Source organism: Lissotriton helveticus, chromosome 2_1 (assembly GCF_964261635.1).
Source record: "Lissotriton helveticus chromosome 2_1, aLisHel1.1, whole genome shotgun sequence".
In the NCBI taxonomy this organism is placed as follows: domain Eukaryota; kingdom Metazoa; phylum Chordata; class Amphibia; order Caudata; family Salamandridae; genus Lissotriton; species Lissotriton helveticus.
Window position 1 is genome coordinate 882,935,070 of NC_136059.1, and position 26,722 is coordinate 882,961,791.

Here is a 26,722-nt window from a genome sequence, read left to right on the forward strand (position 1 = left end):
AGGTGTGTTCTCTCTTGAGCAGTACTGTAAGCATTAGCGCTTTTACAGTCACTTGCCTGTGTCTTCACATAAACACTAGCCAGCTGTGATGAATTAAACATGCTGCGGGGGGTAAAATGTCATGTCCGGGTTCACGGTTGTTTTAGGAGGGAGCCAGAATGTCAACACAGACACACTAACCTAACAACCCTTATCCTAAACACTAGACTGATCCGCTTGACTTACTACTTTTAATGTATATGTTATTGCCATGTTAATGCACTCTTGGCACCATCATTCATTAAGAATTTACAGTATTGTGACTGTAAAAAAAGGATTTTGTTAGTGACTCCATTTACAAGATCAACCTCTATATGCACCTCAAAGCGTGGTACTTCATGCTCGAAAACTGGAGCAGGAGGAGATGTTCATTGGGTACTGACCTTGTTTTAAGACTCCGACTTAATGGAATGATTGGGGGTGTCAACCGTATCAGGGGCGGCCTTAGGCATGTGCAAGCTGTGCACCTGCACAGGGCCACCAAACCCCAGGGGCCACCAAGCCAATATATATCCTTAATATAATAATCCTCTGAAGATGGATGCATATTTGCGTGGCGGCCCCTGGCAGGGATTGGGTGGCTTCCGGTTCTGTTCTACTTCCAAACACCGTGACCCCCCCTCTTTACTGGCCTCTGCTCTCTGCCCCGCCCTGCCCGGAACCCCCTCTTCCGGGGCCCCCTACCTACGCCCCCTGCCCAGGGCCACCATGAACCTAGAGCTGCCCCTGACCGTATGCCCCTCTTTGCATTTTGAATGCTGTGTTTCTCGGCATGTGTTTGCGGCCTTGGATGGGCCAGCGGCCATCAACGATAAGGATGGTTATCTAAGTTCACAACAAATCTATTCAAAACGTATCCAGTAATTTGTCTTCTTCACAATGCTTTGCGTTTTTATGGAAATGTAAAAACTATTACCCGAGTCAATAAATCTCACTTGTACATTTTAATGGATAGAAGGCTGTGTCACTCCTGGATTGAAACCTTTTTCCTTCGGAATAAACATATTTCAGTAGTGTGTCCTTATCTCAATTAGGGGCTCATTTATATGTTAGGGGTGTGTATACGCTTTCAATGGCGACAGAGTACACATATCACCAACTTGACGGTCCACCATCCCGATTTAAATGGGGTAGGACCCTTGGTTTGGCTCAGGTAGTGATTACTCCTTCACTGCTATAGCCAAACCTCTTTGACACCCGGACAGAGTAAGGGCCGTTAGAGAAATGGCTACATGTCTGCCCGCCCAATCAGGATGGGCGCAAATAGTAGCCAATCTTTCACTGCTACTTCTGACAAAGAACTCTTTAGGGTAGTCCAACAGATCTCCACCCCCCCGGCAGCTGGGGAACCAGAAGGTTCACAAAAATTCTGCAACTAGCTAACTAACTTATTCCAATCTATAATTGTTGACGTTCATGATGGTTTTGAAGTGCCTAAACTCTCAAAATCGCATTTACAGCAATCCCTGGTTAGAGAGCCGGACCCCGGCAAGATGTCAGAAAATCAGGATCAAGAGTTGAAATTATTCTCGGTATTCCCATCACTTACCCCTAAGATGTTGGAGCAACATCTCCTTAATACTAAATCCGGGTCACCCCATGAACCTTATTCGGCAGCAACTTTACACATGGTATTGTGGCTCGATATCTCTCTAACTTGATGAATAAAGCTATTCTCTCCGGTTGTTATCCCCGGCGATGGAAGGAGGCAGTGATCAGGCACCTCCTAAGAAAAAACAATTTAGATAGCAAGGAATGTAAAAACTATTGACCAATCTCACAAGTGGGATGTCCATCGAAAATCTTCGATAAACCTCTAAATGGCCATTTGATGGAATCTGCAGAACGGCATGGACGGCTCTATAACTCTCAATTTGGTTTCAGGAAACATCACGGAACTGAAACTGCATTAATCTCAGCCACGGATTGTACTAGGAGAATAGTGGACGAAACGCAAGGCGCGACAATGGTACTTCTTGACCTATCCACAGTGTTTGATACCATCTATCCCTCGATGCTGATTGATCACCTTCCTAACATGTGTATCACACAACAGGTACTGGCTCTTCTGTCCTCCTTCCTTGGGGAGCGATCACAGATGGTACTGTTACAGCAGTTCTATTCAGAGGTCTTCTCCTTGTCATGTGGAGTGCCGCAGGACTCATCATTAAGCCCCACACTCTTTGTGTGTCTCAACTTGCGGCCATTATTCGGGCTTAAGGGATGTGTGTGATATCATATGCTGATGACACACAGATCATTTTGTTGGTCCCCAAGAACTCTGCCGCCACTGCAGATAATTTCTTTCAATGCATGTCAGCAGTTGCAGATTGAATTGGACAGAACTTTCTGAAATTAAATGATGATAAAACCGAGGTGTTGCTTTGTGAGCGGGAATAACAATTGGTGGCAAGACACCTTTGGCATATGTCCTGTCCCAGTTGAGAAGGCTAAAAATAAAAAAAATGCACTTAATGACCAGGCCAATCACACTGTGACAACCTGCTTCTGGCTCATAAGGATGCTTAGGAATATTTTTCTTTTATCACGCAGCCAGTACGAAAACAGGTCGCACTAGCCCTGATCATGTCAGGATTGGACTATTGTAACTCCCTCTATCTTGACTCCAATATTAGCACTCAGCACAAACTGCAAGTAGTACTGAATGTTCTTGCTCTAACAATTCTTGATATTCCCAGATACCAATCAGGTGCTGTGAGGTTGGCAGACTTACACTGGCTCCCCATCAGAAAACGCATTATGTTCAAAGAAATACGTACGGTTCATAGGGCCCTTTTTCTCTCCCAGTCGAGAGGGGATATAAAAGATATGTTTTTACTGACATATTCCAGGTAGAGGCCTCTGATTGTCACACCATCACTTGCTTACTATGATGAGTACCCGAAAGAAGAAATGGGGAGATAGAGCTTTCTCGATTACTGCAAGTAGACATTGAAGCTCTCTTTCTCGAAGCCTGAAGGCTATCCCAGAGCTTTTATCTTCCAGAAAACCACTAAAAACCTGTCTCTATACTCCATAGGCCACATTTATTTTTCTCTGGTGGGCTTATAGATAGGGTTTAACTCTGGACGGACAGCCATAGCGCCTTGATGCCCTCGGGTAATTGTTGCGCTCTATACAATCTAAATCAATCTATGAATCAGTCAGATAGCTGTCCGTCATCGCCAGGCAAACCCTGGCAGTGAGGGACAGTAAAAGCTAAATAATGCTCCCTCCCACCATGGGAGAGGGCGTCCATAGAGAGGGGAGCATTACTTTTTTATTTTGAAAAAGAAAATCCCATTTCGGAGTAAAACAAGAATGCTCGTGTGTGCAAGGTGGCGTCATGCTGGCGCAGCCCTGCCCCAAACAGGGATTGCATTGAGAGGAACTGCTGTGACGATGGTTTGAAGCCATGCTTTATAAATGACTGCCAGCTTTGTGGTCATTTATTAATTCGGTGGAACAACAGCCCAACATAAATAGAGAGGAAGACATAGGTAAACAAATGTTTATTTTTTAAAGTGAACCAACACTACTAACTAAAGTTGGCTTTGAAAATATAGAGGGAGGCACATTCTGAAAATTGCAAAACAGATTACCAGCAACTTTCACCAATGGAAGAAATGACAAGACAAATATTTTCTTACTTGTGTAAATCCAGTCTCTTTAAATAACGATAAACACATTTTAACTTCCTATTTACCTCATCCTTAGTTTTCTTGCATTTTACTGAAAATAAATGTTTTTATTTGATAAGCTTAAACTAAGGGCAAACTGGTCACATTCTCACGAGAAATCTGAAAGTCTTCAGCTGTCTCTAACATGTTGCCATTTTCTGTTTCATTGTAGGAAGGATTTCTGTGTACACAAAGATGAACCATGTGACACTGTTGGTAAGTGAGCACACGGCAAAAGTTAATGTTGTTTGACTGTATGTCGCACAGACCTACATTTTGAGTTTAAGTGTACATAATTAGTGCATAGCACATGTTTGTGACATAAGGTATATCTCTCATTGGAAGCATGTTGATTGTTTATCATAATACTAAGTTAATATGCTACCCTAATCAGCAAGAAATATGATAAAAGTGTTCTTTTCTTAAATAGATATATAGCTTTGTATTTTATGTGTGGCAGTTTTGGAAATCTGGCCTTGCATCATTCAGAGATAAACAGCTCAGTGGGAAAATCTCTCTATATCACAGTGAAACTCTACAATTTATTTTTAAGATCCTAACATGTCACCTGTTATGTTATGTTCAGTGCGTTTGTAAAGCGTGCTATCATCCGCGAGGGTATCCTGGTGCTGAGCCGGTCTGTGAGCTTATAGCTCTGCCTAGGAAAGGTTGGTTAGTAGAAAAATCAATTTGTCAGCTTCTTTCAGAATTCAAGAAGATCTGAGGAGGCTCTGAAATGGAGATGGACACCGTCCTGAAGTACCGAAAAGTTATTCTACCACCTCCCAATTATAGTTACAGCATTACACAATCCCATTCCCATTACCAATAATCAGACGGTTGGCAGTGTAGAAGGTCCAAGCGTTTATTATGACAAACAAACTCTGCCAGAGGAGCTTCCCGCAGCCTCACCCAACGAGGTCTGCCAAGAAGACTGCTGGCACCCTGTTAGTACATCACATATATACCGTTACATTGGCATCAGCATAACCCAACATGGAAAAGTACAAATTGGTACGAACTGGCACAGTCAAGAGGGAAAGCCCATATATGGCACACAATGGGCTCCTGGTTTCGCTCATCCTAGATTTAGCAAGGTCGAACGGGTGACTCCCTTCTGCCGTCTCAGAGACAGTCCACCCCGCACCCCTCCCGGAATGTGCTTATCGGCCCCTCTTCTGCTACCTACGACCTTGGCGGCTCTAACGAGCTGAAACAGCAGTTTTAGCAACAGTTGGTTCGTTTCTCAGGGGAAAGATTTTGGGTGCAGGGAATAAACGGGCCTGTAAATGCAAGACTTCCAGCAAGGCCATAATATGGCGTGTTAATAGCGCAACGTGATGTGTGGCTAACTAAAGGAAATATTGCAATGTTAATGTGTGTGCGCATTATCTAAAGGTGTTTAGTGACACCATGCTAATCACAACATATCGATTGTTAGTATTACGTATTTGAGAAATCGATCCCGGTTCCTCAAACCCTCCTTTTAGCGTGATGGAGCTAAATAAAAAGACAAGCATTTAGTCTTCGAATACTTCTTCATCTATGGCCATCAGTTCATGTATCTCTTTCTGCAACATTTGGTGTTTAGTAGGGACAGGATTGGTTACACACAACGCAGTGATACGGGAAGCACAGTAAGAGCAGCAAGCTGGACCACACTGTATCAAGACATAGCAGGTAAATATGATGCCAGCAGCCCCGCCCAGGATCAACATCAACTTCCATCCCCAGGTCGACAAGAGTCCCCAAAACCAACCCGACAGCGGCCAGGACCCATTTTCAGTGTGCATTTCTGAGGCGATGCGGTGCAATTTTTGGATGGCCAAATGGACTGAGGGGGCGGAGTCAGGAATATAGACACAACAAGAGCTGCCAATCACCCGGCATGCCCCGCCTCGATCAGCTAAGATAACGTCTAGAACCATACGGTTCTGGAGCGCAACGAGTCTCGTCGCTGAAGCTCCGCAGTGAGGTTCGTGAGGATGTCAGTTGTAATGCTAATGACATTTTCCACTATCCTGGACAATCTCCTTATTTCCCTGCTATTGAATATAGGACCCCAAAAGGGTGTTAAGCCCTTGCTGAAATCCGTGAATTGCTGCAAAGAAGTGTCCGTTTGATCCACTTCAGTCATATCGAGTTGCCTGCGCTGTCTGTCGAGGAATGTAGTGGGAGTGGTGCCTACAGGGAGTGATCGTGCTGGATGTAGCTGATGCGTCTTATGATAATCAGATGGTGCTATGTATACCGGCGGGAAAAGGAAAGATAAGTAACAACGTCCTGCCCAATTACGTGGCAACCAGGTGTATGCATGTTCCCCACAAACAAAGTACACATTTGGTGGCGTTATCAAGGGAGGGCTAATGCGCTTCTTCAGTCGAAAGGTATAATTGCAGATACTATCTCCCATCTGTATCCGACCCACCCCTTGCACACAGAATGCAGCCGATACATTTAAAATAGGAATGGGTACAGTACGATCTCTAGTAACATTACGCTCAAGAAACAGCTGAAAGTATTGTGAAGCATTAAAATCTCTAAAATCAGAAAGTTCATCCTGCAACCATGTCTTATTCATTGCTACCAGGTACAGTTGTATACATGCTTGTGGGTCTATCTCTCCCCGTCCCCCATTTCCAGTCTTGTTGAAACCATAGTGCACACGAACATAGTCTAGAATGATGCCTTGTTCATTAACATCGAAATCCCTGCGTTGTTCGCCCCAGTGTCGGTATATTGCTAAAAACAATTTGTACCAAGCCTCACAGCTACCCAAGTAGGATAAAGGACGTGAAAGAAACAGATCATGGTTATGCACCAGAGATGGTAGGAGCCCACAAACCCAGCAATCAGTAGCGTTGGTGACACTGTGTGTTTGATGAAGCATTTCAACAAATACATTTTTAGCATATTTCTGGCGATGTCTTTCTTTGTGGGGTGCCAACATAAACAAAAAAAGCTCAGAGGGCGCAGCAGTGGATGGCAAAAACTTCTGTAACGGATAGACACGTTCTAAATATACAAACAAACCCAAAATCGCTGCTACAATAACGGCTATAACTACTACAAATGCTACCTTGACCTTCGTGGTCCACGTGGAAAACATTGGCTCATAAAAGGGTACGTATCGTGGGGCAATCGGGAATTCTTCTTCTAAAACAATACGGCCAAAAGGGTACATTTCTAGCTAAGAGTCCAAAGTAGGCCTAGCAGTCCGTCCTGCCAGAGGGTTCTTCTCCTTGTATCCGTCGGAGTCTCACAGGCAGACTCTTATCGTTCATCCCAAACGAAACCAGCAGTGCTCCAGTTCACCTCTGTTGCACAACCTAGGCCTTTTATGCAGATTTGAGTCTTCTTTCTGAACAGAGCACAAAGATCAGAGTTCCAGCTCTCACCGAGTTCAGTCCAGTGTCTCGCTCAGCCCCTCAGACCAAAAAGAACTTGCAAGCCCTGTCTTATGCAATTAAGTCCTTCCCTATCTCCTGAGGACGGGGTCTGAGGTGCCGTGTTTTGGCTTTCTTGGCCGTAGGTTGTATCGCACATTACCCGGTACTTCCTGATCCGGAAAAAGGATGCCAGGTACTTTTTGCACATGAGAATTCTCACTTGCCAGGGTACTGATAGCAGGATTCAAAGCTTTTGCAGATTTGGTAGGGACCAAGTCATCTGGTCTCGCCTTCTCCTCCTCTAGCCTTGGTTCAATTTCGCAGGCGTCCGAAAAGGGTACAAGTGCAGCAGCTCTCTCTGTTTCCTGCGTCAGAATTCCCCCGGCGCGTTGTTGTTCAAAAGGAAGCGGAAGAGGCAGCCTCTTTAGATGGGAGACATGTATCCAATGCTTTCTCCCATCTACTTTAACCGCCGTCCTGGTGGCCAGGAGTATTTGTCGTGGCTCGGACCACCTTGGAGCCAGGCTGGTATCGCGTTCAAATTTCTTCACCAATACCCATTGGCCGGGTTGCAGTCGATGACCGGGGCCCTCTGGCAGCGGCTGCAGTACAGAAGTTACCTGCTGATGAACAGAACGAAGGTCTTTAGTTAGAGCATAAAGATAGTCAATCAACATAGGGTATTCAATATCCACAAAGGAACGTGGTCTGGGTACCCCCCATACATTAGCAGGCCTACAAAATATGATCTCATACGGGGAGAGGCCAGAACGAGAATGTGGGGTAACACGTAGTGACATAAGAGCTAAAGGCAGGGTGTCAGGCCATTTTAACCCAGTGCTTTCCTGTATTTTGGCCATCTTTAGCTTAAGGATGCCATTATATTTTTCCACCAGCCCTGCTGATTGCGGATATCGGGCAGCATGGAACTTCTGCTTAATGTGTAGACCCTCGCAAATATGCTTGACAAGGGCCCCATGGAAATGCCCCCCGTTGTCCGACCAGATCAAACGGGGCAATCCGAAGCGGGGCAAAAACTCTTTCAAGAGGGCTTTAGCTGTGGCCATTGCGGTATTTTCCTTGGTGGGGTAAGCTTCAACCCATTTGCTAAAAGCACACACCACCACCAGAACGTATTTCAAATTATTGACGCGCTCCATATGGATGTAATCCATTTGGAGCACTTCAAAAGGCAATGTGGGAGGTGCAAAATTCCCGCTCAAGAAGCTCTCCCCTTTTCCTGGATTATGTTGCAAACAGACCATACAGTATTGGACCAACTGGACAGCCGTCCTTTGAATATTAGGGTTGTTCCAAACTGGGTCCAAGAGCCCACAGATACCTTTCGCTCCTGTGTGTGCCGGTCCGTGAGCCATGGTCAAGACAGCCTGTACTAGTGCATTAGGCAATAGCCATCGCCGTCTTTCTGTTAAATCAATCCAGCAGTTGTTTTCATCCAACCTTCCTACCTCCTTTTCCCATCTCTCTAATTCTGCGGGAGTAGCTTCCTTTTGCAACACTCTCACACTTTCCATAGTATTATCAAACAGTCCTCCACCCATCTTGCAGAAGTATTTACGAACATGGCTGACATAGGGGTCTGTGCTGTCTGTTTGGCCACTTGATCTGCGAAAGCATTTCCCTCTCCCACTTCATCCACTATTGCTTTGTGTGCACTGCACTTAATGATGGCTACCCTTTTTGGCAAGGTGAGGGCATGCAACAATCGCACCACCAAGGGACCATTCTGAATTTTCTGCCCATGGGAAGTAAGGAAACCCCGCTCCCTCCACAGCCGCCCAAAGCTATGGGCCACGCCAAAAGCGTATTGGCTGTCCGTGTAAATGTTGACTTCAAGTCCCTCACTCAACTCACAGGCTCTCAATAAGGCCATTAGTTCAGCAGCCTGAGCTGACCGGTGGGGTACTCGCAACGTTTCAACGATTGTTTTTAAAGTTGTGATTGCATATGCAGCTGTTGTTGTGCCATCTGCTAGTTTAAAACAAGACCCATCCACAAATAACTCCCCTTGAGGGTCATCTAGAGGGGTGTCAGTAAGGTCAACTCTGCCTTTAGTCTCTTCTTCAGTGCGATAAATGCAGTCATGGGGGTCTGTATTATGTTCACTCGCAGGGAGTGGTAGCAACGTGGCGGGGTTCAATGTTGCACATCGAGTAATCGTAATGTGTGGTGCAAACATGTCAATTCATATCCAGTAAGACGTGCACTTGTAAGGCGTTGTGTTTTGGTTTTGTTTAGCAGTGTGTCCACAGCATGTGGTACCATCACGGTCAAATTAGAATTCAGAACGAGTCCTTCCGACTGCCGGATTGCCACTGCAACAGCCGCTGTGGCCCTCAGACAGCTCGGAAGTGCTCTTGCAACATTGTCCAATGTGGCTGACAAATAAGTGCACGGTCTTTGCTTACCACCAAAGTCCTGCGTTAACACTGACAACGAACAACCGTCGACCTCGTGTACATATAGTACAAAAGGTTTACGATAGTCAGGAGTGCGCAAGACAGGAGCAGAACACAAAGCTGTTTTTAGAGAGTCAAAGGAATGCTGACATTCCTCCGTCCAGGGTAGGGGTTCATGCACATCTTTCGTAGTCAAGTGCAACAAAGGTTTAGCAAGAAGGGAAAAAATAGGTATCCATTGGCGACAGTAAGAGGTGATGCCAAGAAAAGCGCGAACTTCACGCTGCGTGCAAGGACAGACATGTCAGAAATGGTAGTAATGCGTTCAGGTGTTAGTCGTCTACCCTCCTTCGATAGTAGATGACCGAGGTAGGTCACCTCCTGTCGACAGTATTGGAATTTTGATAGGGAGACCTTGTTTCCTTAAGCGGCCAAGTGATGCAATAATTTAACCGTGGCCTCCTTACAGCCTTCCTCCGTGTCAGAGGCAATGAGCAAATCATCCACGTATTGCAACAGTACGTTGCCACTCGGTAGTTCCAGATCATCCAGCAAAGCTTTAAGGGCTTGGCTATATATGCTCGGGCTCTCAGTATAGCCTTCAGGTGCGCGACAGAAGCGGAAGCTTCGTCCAGATAACGAGAATCCGAAAATCTGCCTGCTATCAGGATGGATGGGAATGCTGAAGAAAGCATTTTTCAGGTCAATGACCGAAAAGTACTTGGCAGTCGGCGGGATCATTGTGAGGATAGTGGTGATGTCAGTCACCACAGGGTACTGTGGCACCACGATCTTGTTAACAGCTCGCAAATCAATCACAAAACGGTAAGCAGCACCCTGCTCACCAACATCAGAATTTCTTTTCAAAATCGGGAGAATCGGGCTATTGCAAATATTAGCATTCGTCTCCTCTACTACTCCTTTATCAACCAGGTCCTGAATAATGCGTAGCAATGCCTGCTCTCCTGCCGGCGGTATCTTGTACTGCGGGATGCGTGGCAGTTTTGCGCCTTGTTTTAATGTAATGTGAACTGGAGGGATATCCAGTTTACCCACATCCGAATCCCCCGTTGCCCAGAGTGAGGCAGGGATGCCATCAAATTCAGACGGAAGGCGTTCACCTTTTGCGAAACACTGTTTCACGGGACCAACAGAGGGTCTAATCGTTAAATAGACCCCATATGCAGAACAATGAATTGTTGCATTCAACTTCTTCAGCATATCCAATCCCAACAAATTTTCCCCACAATGCGAAGTCAGTAGTAGAGGAGTGTCAATGGTGGTAGGACCGATCGTGAAAGGGAGAGGTCTAGAGATGGGACTGACAACTGAGACTCCTGAGAATCCCACTGAAACATTATTTTGCCCGGACAGAGTCGCCCCTGGAACCAATGATCGAGCAACGGAACTATTCATTGCTCCTGTGTCGATTAGGAAATTCTCAGAGGTCCCCAACACTTCCCCCTTCACATAAGGTCCCCTTTTATTGACCGGAATCGACACTTGGCCCCCCCTCTGTCCCTGGCTGTCCTATGCGGTCGCGTAGGCATCTTGATCCTCATACTCATAAGCTTCATGGTAGTACTGTCTGCTTTGGGGACAATCAAAATGGTTCTTTTCCAACTTGCCTGGTCTTTCTTCTTTGTTTATGTCATTTCGGTCGGGGCCGCCTCGTCCTCGTCCTCGCCCTCGGACCGCTCCGCTCTGGGCAAGCAAGAACGGACACTGTGCTTTCCAGTGTCCCTCCTCCCTACAATAAGAACACTGGTTCAGACCTATTGTCGGGGCCCCTCCCGCACCCCTGCCTGTTCCCGCCCCTCTGGACAGAATTCCTCGGCCTCCTCTCCCCCCTCCTTGTCCTCGCACCACTTGCTGCAACAATACTCGAGTCTTCAGGTCCTTATTCTTCTTTTCCACTTTATCTTTATTTTCGTTCTCTCTATGCTCATAGTACTGGGCCATGCTTAGTATCACAGACGGGGTAGAGGTAGTCCATGTACTTTCCGCTGCCTCTAATCGCGCAGAAATCTCCGGGGCCAGATTTGTAACAGATCTGTTAACAAACAACCTAGTTCCACCTTCAGTTGCCAAATCTTGCCCACTAAAGTCAATGAAAACTTCCTCGAACCTTGTGAAGAAATCGGACACACTTTCATCCTTCTTCTGCCTACAAGATGACAATTTATCCCAATCAACCTTTCTGGGCGGAATCAGAGTGTGCATAAAGGCTATTATTTTTGCTGGTAGAGACGTTATTTCAGCCCTGGGTTTGTCCCCTGGTTTGCGATCCTGGTCCCATCCCTTCAACTCCTCCCATGTCCCCCCCAGTTCAGCATGATTAGAGTCGTGCACCTGTCGCCATATGTCAACGGGTACAAGTAACCCAAAGAACAACTCGATATCAGCTAAGGTCATTACAGCAGAGGCAGCCGCCTCAGTCAATTCTTTGTAGTAGGCGGTAGGATTCTTTCGGGGGTCGGGTAGTTGGGATTTCAGGGCTAGGACCTCACTTCTTTTCCAAGGGGTGTAAACCCATTGTTCCTGGAACCTAGCCGCTATCCCCGCCCGGGTGATTGCCTGATTACCGTCTCGTTGTTCAGGGACTTCGGGATGGTAAATGGGATGGACCTCTCGCATAGGATGCTGGGTGGTCCACTGTGGACTTTTCAAGAATAATCTCCTTCGGTATTGAACCAGGGTGTCTATATTCTTGAATACCTCATTCGGGGTTAGACTAAATTTATGGGACCAATCCCGAATATTATACAATATCTGAGGGGCAGTCCCGTCCCTGAAGCTGACTTCCCAAGACCAAATGAGCGAATTCGACATTTGGAATATCACGTGTTGCTGCATGACCGGTTCTAAATCCTTGACCGTACTCCATATGTCAGTCACCGAATACGCATCGCTCCTTACCCATCTAACAGCCTGATCTTCTAACACCTCTTTCTCACCATATCCCACGGACGATCTAGTGAAAAGTCGTTTGCCGTCCATCCCCCCAGCGCCCCCCCTCGGAGTCTGTTCCGGCTCACCGGGGGCGACACAGACCGAGGGAGAAATACTCTCGGGAGTTGGGGAACATAGTTGTACATGAGGGAGCGCTAGTGCCGGTGCGGCATCGGGGACAAGCGTGGTCAGGCCCCTTCCCAGAGGAGAAGGTACGCCGGCATTTCGCACGGAGGTAACAGAGCCCTGCTCATCTGGGGCGGATGCCCGTGACCTGTCTTCGGGCTGGACAGGGATCGCAGGATATACGCGCTGTGGGGCATATGGCGGGGGAGGTCTAGCATCTAGCAGTTCCTCTATCTCATCCTCCGTTCCCCCTCGAGTTACGTAGCATTGGTCCACTTGTAGTCTAAATTGTCTATCTGCAATTTCAATATTCTTTTCTATTTTGCTTTTATCATGCGCGATAGCTTTCTGCGTTATAGTCTGTCCTTGCTCAACCTTGAGGAGTTTTTCTGAACGAATGCGCCTTCTCGTTGCCTCTTTCTGCCATTTGTTAAGAGTGTCAAACATAGACTGTCGACTACGCTTAACAAAGAGGCGCTCTTGTAAATGCTGAAGCTTCTTTTCATCAAAAGACCCAGTTTTCGGCCACTGCAATTCTATGTTATCCTTAGTGTATTTGTTCCATAAGGAATTAAAAATCAGGGGGCCAAGACCGTGCTTGCAATACATATCGTGGCTGGGCGTCCCTTCCAGGGGGGCTGGCTGACTCTCGTCCAGCCTTACATCATTGCTGCGAACACAACCGAAACACAACTTACTAAGGCACGGCATGTCCCTTTCCTTTGTTTTATTTCAGCTGAAAAGGAATTAAGCGTAAATACAAAATTAACAGAACCAAATGTCAATCAATCACAGCGCTCTCATTCTCATGGCCATGTTTACATTCAGAACCCGCTCATATCTTGCATTGTACTGTTGAAAGATGACATAACACACGAATACAAAATGTACCAAAAACAAAGATGCAATCAAAAAGGTGGAGCCCGTCGACTCCCACCTGCGGAGAACTCTTCTGCTACTATTAAAAAAAAAAAAAAATGCAAAGAATATTTCCAACAACAGTCTCGTCCTCAGACTGCCTGGAGATAGTTACACAGGTTTTAAACCACAGACCAGCCTACAGGCCATCCGACAGTATTCATGGTTCACCTCCCGAACTATTCTGGCTGAGCCCGCCTTTAGCGTCGCTCCAGATTTGTCCGAGTGCTACCCAATCTCAACCATCGGCTTTCCCGAGAACAGTCCGGCCGAGCGAGAACCGCAGTTCCCCTGAGGCGTGCAATCCTTATCTCCAGTATTCCTTACACAAAAGACACCAGGAGCGTCCGCACGTGCAGTCTCAATACTGCCCCATCGGACCCCCTATCCAGAGTCCCTTTGTGACCACAAACCACCAAATGCCAATTCAGAGTTTCTCCGTGACCACAGGCCACCAAATGCTAAGTACCAATATCCAGATCTGCATACGTAGTCCAACACACAACGAGACACAACACTCACCTGGTGCACGCAGGTCTGCTGGAACGTTCTCCGCTGCCAACTCTTGATAGAATCAATCGTTGCTGGTTCTCGGGTTACACCCGAAGGACTCCGGCGTGGGGCTACTAGCAGCTGAGGCCCTCTGAATCGGGAGGGCGGAGCAAACCCCGAATTTTCGCTGGTCTAGTCTGCAACCCCCCCGATCGAAAGCACCCCTTTTTACGTCGTCTGTGATTACACAGGGACGGCCCCAACGCGGAGTCCCGGCGGAGTCGCCAACTGAAGTACCGAAAAGTTATTCTACCACCTCCCAATTATAATTACAGCATTACACAATCCCATTCCCATTACCAATAATCAGACGGTTGGCAGTGTAGAAGGTCCAAGCGTTTATTATGTCAAACAAACTCTGCCAGAGGAGCTTCCCGCAGCCTCACCCAACGAGGTCTGCCAAGAAGACTGCTGGCACCCTGTCAGTACATCACATATATACCGTTACATTGGCATCAGCATAACCCAACATGGAAAAGTACAAATTGGTACGAACTGGCAAAGTCAAGAGGGAAAGCCCATATATGGCACACAATGGGCTCCTGGTTTCGCTCATCCTAGATTTAGCAAGGTCGAACGGGTGACTCCCTTCTGCCGTCTCAGAGACAGTCCACCCGCACCCCTCCCGGAATGTGCTTATCGGCCCCTCTTCTGCTACCTACGACCTTGGCGGCTCTAACGAGCTGAAACAGCAGTTTTAGCAACAGTTGGTTCGTTTCTCAGGGGGAAGATTTTGGGTGCAGGGAATAAACGGGCCTGTAAATGCAAGACTTCCAGCAAGGCCATAATATGGCGTGTTAATAGCGCAACGTGATGTATGGCTAACTAAAGGAAATATTGCAATGTTAATGTGTGTGCGCATTATCTAAAGGTGTTTAGTGACACCATGCTAATCACAACATATCGATTGTTAGTATTACGTATTTGAGAAATCGATCCCGGTTCCTCAGTCCAACGCTTTTGAAGCATTGGAAGAGAATGCTCGTTTTCCTGATCCAGTTCTTTGTATGCGTGGGATGTGTTTGAGCATGGGTTCTGTGGAATGGAGGTGTTTATGTGGTATGAGAAGAGACTGTTCAGGTAGGTGGGCCTACCTTGTGTGGTGCCTTGAATGTGTGTGAGAGGAGTTTGAAATGAGTGCATTTCTGTATCGGGAGCCAGTTGAGTTCCCTGAGGTGTGGTCTGATATTGGTTCTGTGTGGAAGGATTAGGGTGAGCCTGACTGGTGTGTTCTAGGTGGCTTGTAGTCTGCTGGTGAGTTGCTTGATGATCCAGACATAGGGGGTGTTCCTGTAGTCCAACTTGCTGGTGACAAGGGCATGAGTGACAATTTATCTTGTGCTGCATTGGAACCATTTGAAGATTTTCTTCAGCATTGTCAGTGTGTGGAAGCAGGATGCATTGACAGCTTTGACTTGTGCAGTCATGTCCATTTTAAGATGGAGTTCACATGTCTTATTTCATATTTAAAATCAAATTTACATTTAATTTGTGTTTATTAGGTAATATATGCATAAGCGATAATTCAGCAATAACTAATATAATTAAAGTCTCAGCGCTTTCTGGCCCAAACCCTCTGCATAAAACAATTCAACCGATACCAAATGAAGATTGGGCAATGCTCTGTCTGCTTTAGAGCAACAAAAGCTAATCTCACCAGGTCAATATAGGTCTCAAAGTGTGAAGGTGCTGGATTGGAAATGAGACCCCAAAATATAATATCTCTTGTAATGTTTGAGAAAGCACCTACCCCTTACACTCCTCTCAGGGAAGATCCCAAGCCCACTGTCTAGTTCCCCCTTCAAAGGGTGGCAACACCTGCACTCAACAGCATATTGCAATCACTCATTTCCGTCTGTCAGCAATTTATCAAAAAGTTAATTGCCTGAGAGCACCTGGATAAAAATATACTTCTTCCTTCCTAAGTGAGATCTCAGCCCTGCTGGGTATCCTACCAAAGGCACAATGCTCTTCAGCAGTAAGTCATTGTTCAGCTCTAGAAAGGCTCTCTTCAAAAACGAATGTCTCAGGGAAGAATTGCAGGGAAAACGAACCTGTACATTACCTTTGTCAATCGTGGCTTGGACCACTCTATTCCTCTTCTCAGCATCCACAAGGGTAGTACAGTACCTCCTATACGGATGTATGACATTACAATCGCATGCTTTTACATCGCATGCCTTTACAACGCAAGTATTACAACGCAGTTCATTACAACGCATAGTGCTTTGGGGTGCTGGATAGTGAATACTTTAATTTACTATTCCAACTCCAGTCCCCGTGGACACTAGGGAAGGTTATTGGATAGTAAATTAACCTATTCCTTATCCTAGAGCACCCCCCAGAGCAATGCGTTGTAATAGTTTGCGTTGTAATGGTTGCGTTGTAAAGGCTCTGCGATGTAAAAGTTGCGTTGTAAAGGTTGTTTACCCCTCCTATACCCCTCTTGTTTCCCTAATGTGTTTGGAGCAATCTGTGTTCACCTTTTATGAACAGACTCAACAGTTTCAGCTCATTGTGAAGCAGCTCACTCAGAACCTTGCAGATCTCTTCCTTCCGATTTGCATTCTGGATCTGTATTGTGACCCCAACACTCTCATCTGGGGTCCCCTCTGTAGGTTACCCAAGCATTTCATCTTTGCCTCAATAATGTTTGTCACACAACTATCTTGGTTTTGAAGGCTTAGAGTTCTTGCACTGCAGTAGGCAAATCCTCCGTCTGGCTCTACAAGGACTGTAACTTTCTCAACATGGAGACCCGCTCTCTCTTAAATCCATCAGTTTGTTTGCTAGATCCTACGTCTTGTCCTCCGAGGCCCTCCCTGCTCTCTCAGTTAGGTGGTTTTTCTGCTGTTTCAGAGTGCAAGTCACTGATGGTTCATAAAATAGTTCTCCTACCCAGAGTGAGCTAGGTTTGTAACTGAGACCCCATGCATGAAGCATTCCTCGTTTTACCATGCAGTCACCTGTGTGAGTTAAATAAATCCTCCTTGTGCCTTCATTTTTCTGCCTTGCTCACCAGAGAGCAGAGAACAAGGGGATCTTACAACTGTCATACCTGCCAGAGTGTTAGAAATGGGGTTAATAATAGAGGGGGTTGAGAGCCCCACTCCGTTAATAAACACAATCCTTGATGCGGTGAACCACAAAAGTCACTAAATAAACCTGTGCTTAACCCTCTTGTAGATTGTGCAAAAGCAGTCAGAACTAACTGAGAAGCAATGTTTAAAGTATTTATGCAGTACTTAAGCAGTAACAAAGTAAAAACACACCACAAGAAAAATCCCAAATCTATTTCGAAAAATAGACAACAATTTAAGAAATAAAATTACACCCAAAGGACAAAAATACAAGCAGTAGAACTAGAGTTCTGAATTTTTAAATTTTCAATTCAAATGGCACTAAGAAGCACAAAGTGTCCCTCACAGTTATCTGGTTGCACTGAATGTGGTTAAAGTGTCAATTATAGGCTGAACGGGATGGAACGTTGATCAGATAAAGGGACCAGGTTTGTCCTGGAGAACTGTTTATCCCCTCACAGTTCATGTCCACGCGAGGAGCATCAGCTGGAGCTTTGTCTTGGCAGGGGCCACAAGGATATTATTGTCGGCACGAGGAGGAGTCGTCGCTGCAGATACATAGTGGCAAAAGTTGTGAATAGTCACTGTTTGAGCAGGTCGCAGTCTGAAGTTCCCGTTGGCGGGTGGCGCAGTGAGTGTTGCTAATGCAAGGCACTCCGTTGCAGCCTAGAAGAGTCCCAAACGTCTGGATTTTCATCTGTGGTTTAGTTTTGAGGCAGGAGGTTAACACTCTGATGCCATCACGTGTCCAGGACCTAGGTGCAGTTGCGGCCCGTGGAGGGAGTTCCGTGGGGTGGAAAGCCAGGGCGGTGGAGGGACAGGGTGGGGGGTAGACCGGAATATGGATGATTGGAGGTAAGTAAACAATTAAATAAATAAAACAAATTTCGTTGTGAGCCCTGCATCACAAAATGTGATGCAGCGCGCGCTAAGAAGTTTGTTTTATTTATTTAATTGTTTACTTAACCTCCAATCATCCATATTCCGGTGTTTACTATCCCCACCCTGCTCCTCCCCCACCCCGCCTTTCTGCCCCACGGAACTCCCTCCACGGACCGCAACTGCCTGGGGGCTATCTCTTTGAGATTATAATTCACTCCAGCAAAGGCCAGCAGCAGGGCTCAGGCTGGTCCATTTGATCCAGTTGGTGCTAGTCAGTCGGGCAGTTGCAGGGAAGGCCTCTGGAAGCTTATTGTGTCCCTGTAGCTCTAAAAGCAGGTCAAACAACTGACCCTGGGTGTTACTTCTGGGGATCCTGGGTTAAAGGTCAGCAGGTCCAGTCTTTCTTCTTCAGTCAGCAGGACAGTCCTTCTTCTGAATCTTCCACAGGTTTAGGAGTGTTCTCATGAGAGTTTCTGCTGATGCCACTTTTAGATCCAGTATCAGCCTTTGTGTAGGGGCAATCCCTAGCCTACTTCCAAACTGGTTCTGGACAGTTCTTCCCCTAAGGTTCGGCTCTGCACTATCTAGGGTGAAAAAGGCAGGGGCAGACCTGGTGTTAGGTTCTGTTGTGTGTGCTGCAGGTTTCTTTGATGTGTAATCACGGCAGGGCACAACTTCTTCCCAGGCATCCTGTCAGGAAGACCCACTCCCTCTACATCCAGGCCCCTTTTGTCCCCATGTCTGGAAGGAATACACAACACACCACTGGACAGAAATACACAGTCATGTGACCCTGTACACTGGCATCAAGGCACAGCTGGTTTAGGTAGAAAAATACCAACTTTCTTTAAGTGGCATTTTCAGAATAATAACTTGAAATCCGACTTTATCATTGAAGACAAATTTAGATTTCAATTCAAATGAGTGGAAAAAGTATTTCTCTATCTGTTCTCGAGCTGAAGATATCAATTATTAGGTGCAATAAGGTAACCCAGTGTTAGTCTATGGGAGGGACAGCCTTGTTGCAGCGAAAAATGACTTGGGAGTTTTTCACTGTCAGGGCATGTAAAGCTTTAATCCAGATGCCCTGCCTTTTAAATGACCCTTTAGGGCCTAACTTAGGGGTGATTTATTAGTACTAAAAATGAAGGATTAGGCCTGCAAAAGGTTTATTATCCCTGGTACAAATGGCAGTTGGAAACTGCACTGTAGGCTGCAGTGGCAGGCTTGAGACATTTTTTACAGTGCTACTTTAGTGGATGGCACAATGAGTCCTGCAATCCACTAGTAGCATTTAATTTACAGGCTCTGCACACACATACCATATACAAGGGACTTATAAGTACATTAAATGTACTCATCAGATGTAGGCCAATATTACCATGTTTACAAGGGAGAGTATGAGCAGTTCACTACGGGTTAGTAGGAGTAATATTCACAGAGTCCTAAAAGCCAACAAAAGTGTGTTCAGCAAAGGAAGAAAACATTTGGGGTGACCCTGCAGAATAGGCCTGGTCAAACAAAGAGGAATATCGGATTTCACAGCAGTGATGGTTTCCAAATGACAATGTCACAGCCAAGCTGCCGCCTACCAACCTCCAGGGACCTTGAGCTCAATAGGACTTCAGGTATCCAATTACGTTTTCCAAGTAAGATTACATCCCAAGGTCCTCCAGTATCATATCTCCATGACCGTGATTATGGCATGCACTTCCAACATTTAGTCCTCCCTAGTTCCAGGTACACCATTAATTCTAAAGTCAGCACTCCCTGTTTGCCTAAACTGACAACCCATGTGGCAGTCTTCTAAGTGGTTGCCATCACTGATATGTTCACTTATTCACACTAGCCTGGTATACCGCTAGGTGGGACACAGCACATGAGGCGTCTCTACTGACACAGCCACAGCCACAAGAACAGGTCTTTGTTAAAGCCCACTTACATACTAATGTCTCCAAAATATCTTCTTATGCTCTGATGGAGAATTACCCCATGAAAGGTACCCACAAGTGATCACGCCCTGTTTTGGAGCTCTCAGTGAATGCCACCTCCTTGGCCACTGGTTGGCTCTAACCCCTAAAACCAAATTTATACTTGAAAGAAAAGATCACTGTCAGACCATTTACCTTCTTGCTAGTGTGATTAATTTATTTTGAAGTTGGCACCTACTGCAGCTAAACCTAGGCAGAGAAATTTACTAATTTGAACATGATCATCTTACATAGAGAATTAACAGTGGCCCAAAGTAAAGCACTTTTACAATTCATTTGTGAGTTTTAGTTGGCTGCCCTGCAGTATAGTTCCGATAGCACCCTTTCATGCAGAACCTAGCCTGTTTACGGATAACATATACTGTGGGCTTGGTGGCAAACTGAGTCTGTATACCCTCACCAAATATCTCAGCCTATGTTTTCACATTAGCTAGCTCACAGTGCCACTAAAATCTCCTGTTATCAGAGAGATTAGTTTTTGCAACATCCTCAGATGCGTGGGAACAATATACTACTTTTCACCCAGTCACTCGTGCTTGCTAGTTTTTCTCTCAGAGAGATCTACACAGAAGAAACAGTCAAGCGTGTTTACAATAAGAATTTATTGTACCATTGTTCTATTCATGTAAAATAAGTGCGCTGTTACAACTGTAACACAGTAGCAGAGATATAGAACCAGCTGTATAGTGAATAAAAAGAAATAGTATTGTTCTACCATATTGCAATAGTCATGAACACATACATGAATATGAAATGCATTTATAAAATAAAATGCGTACTCCTAAGATACCTGACTAGATGTACCTGAGTGTACCTAGCATGTGAGTAGGTGCGAAAGAGCCTAAGCCTAAGAGCCTAAGTCTAAGAACCTAAGTCTAAGAGACTAAGTCTAATAGCCAAGAATCCCACTAGGCTTTATTCGAACCCCCATACCTGAATAGTGAGAGTGTGGGACTTCATCCTGGACTTGAGTTGGACGTCCCGCAAGGGATCGTCAGACCACTGTCAGCTGGAGCAGTGGCATGCCGGAGCCGCAGTGTCTCTGGTCAGTGTGTCGACTTTGAAGTCTCGGTTCCCTCATGTTTACTGATAGCAAGAGGTGCTGTATTTATACAGTCTATGTGCGTATGTTCCCCATTGTTCAGTATGAGGATGACATTGGGGATTAAACCTTGTGCGTCGATGGGAGAGGTGAAGTGGACCTCCTGTAGAGTGTAATCATAAATTATTCATATGTGCTAAGGATGACGTCCTACCAATATCGATTGGGAAAAACCCACCCTCGGCATGGAACTAGGTGAAAGGTTTAGTCCATAAAAGGCTACAGTCCTTATAAGGCGTTATGTCCATACAAGGCAGTCTGTCCTTATTTGGAGTTATGTCCTTATAAGGTTCATTCATATGAAATGACGGGGAGATGATGTAGGGAAAGTGTACGATGTTCCCTGCACCTATATCTGGGTACTGATATGAAATATAACAGCCCTATAGGCTTAGTAAAGTGTAGAACAGTGGTCTTTAACATTTTGACTTCAGCGGAACCCCACTTAATCATTATAGAAACCGGGGGGACCCCCACTGAATCATAATTAGAATTAGGGACCACCTTTGAGTCTTTACTGGAAGCCAGGGAGACATGCCTAAGCATTTTCAATGATGTGTCCACAAAAGAACACACTACAAATACAGAAATAGCATTTATCAAACAAATACACAAATGGTGAAATATTTCATTAAATTCACTCAAAAATATTTAACAAATCAAAATTTTAATTTTAATGGGAAGGTTGGAGCTTTCCAGATTGAATTGAATCCACATATCATCCCTACTATATTCTGATCACAAATCAATCTGAGGATACTAAATTAATTTTTGTTATCCAATTTTACATTTCTTCACATTTACAGAACTTTTAAAAGAATCAATTGTATATGTTGCTTCTTTATTTATATGCAGTATATTAATCTGTTGATATTACAGATTTTTCTAAGTAGTCTCAGACCCCTTGAGCAGGCTGTGTGGACCCCAAAGGATTCCCTGACTACAGATTAAAGATAGAGAAATTTACTTTTATTTTTATTAATAAAATGTGTTTTTAACCATAAGGTGCTGAAAATGTTTTGGGCAAATTAAATTGCATGCTACAAACACTGGCCTCATATGTGATATGAATCAGAAACAGCATTAACCCAGATTCAAAAATCAAAACAAGCATTGGCAAAGCCAATAGACATGACATTGGCTGCCAGCTTTATGGCGATTCTTGTTTTGTCATGGTTTTTGTAAAGTTTTATTATAGGGAAGTTGCCATGCCCTGCTAAATCTAAAAAAAAAAACAACAATGGCAAAGTGTTTTTTTGGTCTAAAAAAGTATACATTACCATGGTACACTCGGCACTGAAGGGAAATACCTTGTGTGTGGACGTGCTCCTCGTGAAAGAGCAGCATGTTGAAACTCATAGTGATGTCAATCAATAACTGAAGTGGGCTAACATTGCCCCTTGATGCATGCTGGAGTGGGTGGAAGAAAAAGTAAATGACACAAACACAAACTAATGGATGACATCTGGCTGAAAAACCATATAATTAACTATAATATATACTTTTGATAAATCAGTAGATCCTGGCGAACACAGACTTAAAAAAGTAATTGGTTTAGCATTGGCTGCTATTTATGCCTTTGAGAAGGAAGGCAAGAAAGAAAAGACGAAAGGAAGGAGGGGAGACAGAAAGGAAAAAAGGAAACAAAGCAGACAATAAAGGAAAGAAGGCAGACAAAACAGAAGGAAAGAAGGAAGGGAGGGAGGAAGAAAAAGGGGGACGAAGAAAGAAAGGAAGGAAGGCAGGAAAAAATAAAGAAAGGAGGGATGAAGGAAAGAAAGCAAAAAAATTATTAAAGAAAAAAGGAACGAAGGCAAGAAAGAAAGAAAAGACATAAAAGAACAAAGGATAGATGTCAAAAAGAAAAAAGAAAAGAGAAAAGAAAAGGCAAATAGGAAAAGGAAGGAGAAAAAAGAAAGCAAACAGAAAGAAAGAAATAAAGATAAAAAGGCAAAAAAGAATGAAAGAAGGCAAAAACAAAGAAGAACTTAATGAAAGAAGGTGATAAAGAAAGACAAAAGGAAAACAATAAGGGAAGAAGAAAAGAAAAAAGGAAAAAAGGAAAGAAGGCAAAAAAGAAAGAAGAAAAGAAAAATTAAAGAAGGCAAAAAAAGAAAGAAGCAAATAAAGAAAGAAAAAGAGGGAAAAAATCAAGTAAGGAAAGAAGGTGAGAAAGAAAAAGAAGAAAAAGTTAAGATTATAATTAAAGATGCTAAATAGCCAAGGGAACAATGGCAAAAAGGAAAGAAACCCAAATTACACCACATTAATGTTTAAATATGCTGTTAGAAGTGTGCTTCAAATAACCACCATAAAGTTTGGTTTTCTTTCTCAAATGGGTAAAACCTAGTTTAGTACCACAATATGGTATGCTATGGAATTGCGGCAGTTCAATTAAAAAGGAATTTACAACAGCCCTGGAAGGAGGCAGGAATTGATAAAACTGAAATGTGCCCTGTGCTCACTTTAAATGCATCCTTCTATCACATCAGGCAGAGCTGGCACTAAAGGGAACTCCTTGTGTGCGGATGCGCACCTTGTGAAAGAGCAATAGACAGTAACTCAAAGTGACTTTAACCAGATGCTTAAGTAGTCTGTACCGTTACCCCATGCTATATGCTGTAGTGGGCAGAAGCAAAATGAGAATGACACAATAGACTAATGGATGAAGAGAGGTGGCAGAAAGCCTCTTTAAGTATAGTAAACATATTATTTTAGTAAAATCAAACAGCTTTGACTAACGTTAGACGTAAAGATGTCTAGACCCACCATCTGAAAAGGCCCCAGACAGCACCTCTATCTTTACACTAAATATTTTCTTGCGTGACCATTTTTCTTTTTCCGTAGCAATATTTATTTTTTGTTTTGGCAGATTCTTCCAAAAAGTAATATGAATAACATAATTCTACTTATTTCCATTGGTGATCAAATAAGGACACTGTATTGAAAGAGGCGTGCAATTTAGAATGGCGGCTAAGGGGGTAATACTATATATTTTCACATGTCCGTGCCTCAAAACATACATCATAGCTATTTTGATTGCACAGATTGGGCTAGCTCTCGCCTGGTGAGATTTCAGTGGGGACAACAGCTAGGTCGGTGCACAACTTCTAATACCATTTCACGCTCAAGTTTCCCCTTGTATATGAAATGTAATTATCGGCCCAATTGGCATAAGAGCCTTAGGGGCCAGATACACAACCGTGTTTTGCTGTCGCAAATGGGGAATCGGCCCTGGCATGTACAAATGCTATTTTGCGAGTCGGTGACTTGCAAAATAGCCTTTGCGACTCTCGCTATTAGGAAGGGGCATCCCTTCCTAATAGTGAGTCACAATGGAATGTATCATTATTTTGCAACTACATTTGAAACCGCAAACAAAATCACAGTTTACCACCTACTTCAAGTAGGTGGTAAGTCACTCGCAAACTGGAAAGGGTTCCCAGAATACCCCTTCCCCTTTGTGAATGAATGAGAAAATATTTTTTAAGAGCAGGTAGTGGTCCAGGGACCACTACCTGCCCTTAGAAAATGTAACATAAATGTTTCATTTTTCTTTTTTAAATGCATCCTATTTTCTGTTTAGGAAAACAAGCTGCATTTAAAAAAAAAAACTGATTTATTAAAAAAGCAGTCACAGACATGGTGGTCTGCTGACCCCAGCAGACCACCATCACTGAGTGCTGGCGATTCCTAATGGGGTCGCAAATAGCACCTGCCTCATGAATATTATTGAGGCAAGGAATTTGGGACCCCTTTAGGAATCGATAACAATGTCTGAGACACTGTAGTAAATTGCATTTTGCAAGTCGCAAAGCAACAGAATTTATGAGCCACAAAATGATAGGGTCGTACATCTGGCCCTTAGTCACAAAAGTATAGAGCCAGTGGGAGGAGTCGCGCCGGCGACCAAGATGGCCGCCTGAGCATCGGCTCCGCCGGCCGCCACATCCTGACCGACTATTCGGCACATTATCCTGAACCCCGTCCCCACTATCGGGTGGGGGACCGTCACCTGAGTTGCTAGGAGAAATTTGGGCTCGTTTGACTGCTTTGGCACTAGCATATCGTCGCCGGACGAATTGGGGCCTGTGGTCTCGGGGACTGGGACCCCGGGTGTGACGCCATTCGGGGTGAAGTGCGACAACATCGGCCTTCGAGACCGGAAGTGACCGGTCGGATCTCGCTTTGTTGTACCCGGGTGGCGACTGGAGTGTCCTTGCTCTCTCTATCCTATTCTGAGGTCGTCCGTCACAAGACCCTTTCCCGCTCGACTGAGGAGTGGTGGGTTTCTCCTGCTTTTGCAGTGGAGATGGCGTCACGAGACCCTGACAAGAACCCGCCGAAAATCCAGAAATCGACTCGGCAGGTCCAGTCAAATCGCCGGAAGAATTGGGGCCTGTGGTCTCGGGGACCGGGACCCCGGGTGTGACGCCAATCGGGGTGAAGTGCGACAACATCGGCCTTCGAGACCGGAAGTGGCCGGTCGGATCTCGCTTTGTTGTACCCGGGTGGCGACTAGAGTGTCCTTGCTCTCTCTATCCTATTCTGAGCTCGTCCGTCACAAGACCCTTTCCCGCTCGACTGAGGAGTGGTGGGTTTCCCCTGCTTTTGCGGTGGAGATGGCTTCACGAGACCCTGACAAGAACCCGCCGAAAATCCAGAAATCGACTCGGCAGGTCCAGTCAAATCGTATCGACAAGTATGCTGTCTCTAAGGGGTCCCCGGCTGATGCTAAATGGACTCCGACCGGGGTTCCAGATGGAGACCCGGTTGGTGAAGATCCTACCATGAAGGAATTAATGGCCGCCATCAAAGGGGTACAATCCTCCCTGGGGAAGATCGACACGAAACTGGACACGGTCACTATTGAGGTGGGTCTCATCAGGGCTGACCTCACCAAAACCTCTGAGAAGGTTAAAGACCTAGAGAACAAGACTGGGAGCCTCCTCGAGGATGTTTCGTAGCTTCAGAAGGTGGTATGCGACCTCAAGGTGGCCCAACATCAATTTGATTGGAAACTTGATGAATATGAAGGTCGGGCACGCCGCAACAACGTCCGTATCCTGGGGATTCCGGAGCGATCCGAGGGGGCTACTTCAGATCTTTTTGTTGAGGAACTCATCATGCAGCACCTCAAGCCTAAGGGTCTCAGCAAGTTCTTTACTGTGGAGAGGGCACATAGGATTCCCGGTGGCCGCCCGAAGGTTGGGGCGCTCCCGCGTCCTATCATCGCCCGAGTCCTGAACTTTCGGGACAGAGACTCTATTCTGCAAACGGCGAGATCCACGGGCCCGTTGGCCTACGAAAACGCTTCATTGCTATTTTTGCCGGACTTCACCCAGATGGTATTGAGACAGCGGCAAGGATTCACGTCCGTGAAGCGATGGCTACGAGACCGGGACATAAAGTACTCTATGATGTATCCGGACCGTACATAGTGGAAAGACTTGGTTCGTTGACTCTCCGGAGATAGCCGCCGACTGGCTGGACCGAATCGAAGGTGCCGACCCTGGGACGCAGGCCAGGACCGACGACGAGGAACAATGATCATTTTGAACTTTGTGCCATACGAATGCCGCCACAGGCAC

The 26,722-nt window shown here is 45.3% G+C and overlaps 1 protein-coding gene across 1 annotated transcript in view; it reads left to right on the plus strand.

The window, feature by feature from the left end:
* Positions 1-26,722, plus strand: part of ADAMTS19 (ADAM metallopeptidase with thrombospondin type 1 motif 19) — a 1,315,906-nt gene that overhangs the window by 376,187 nt on the left and 912,997 nt on the right. The window contains exon 7 of the mRNA XM_078675613.1: positions 3,896-3,935. Coding sequence (XP_078531739.1) covers positions 3,896-3,935 — 40 coding nt within the window. The remainder of the gene's footprint in view (positions 1-3,895; positions 3,936-26,722) is intronic.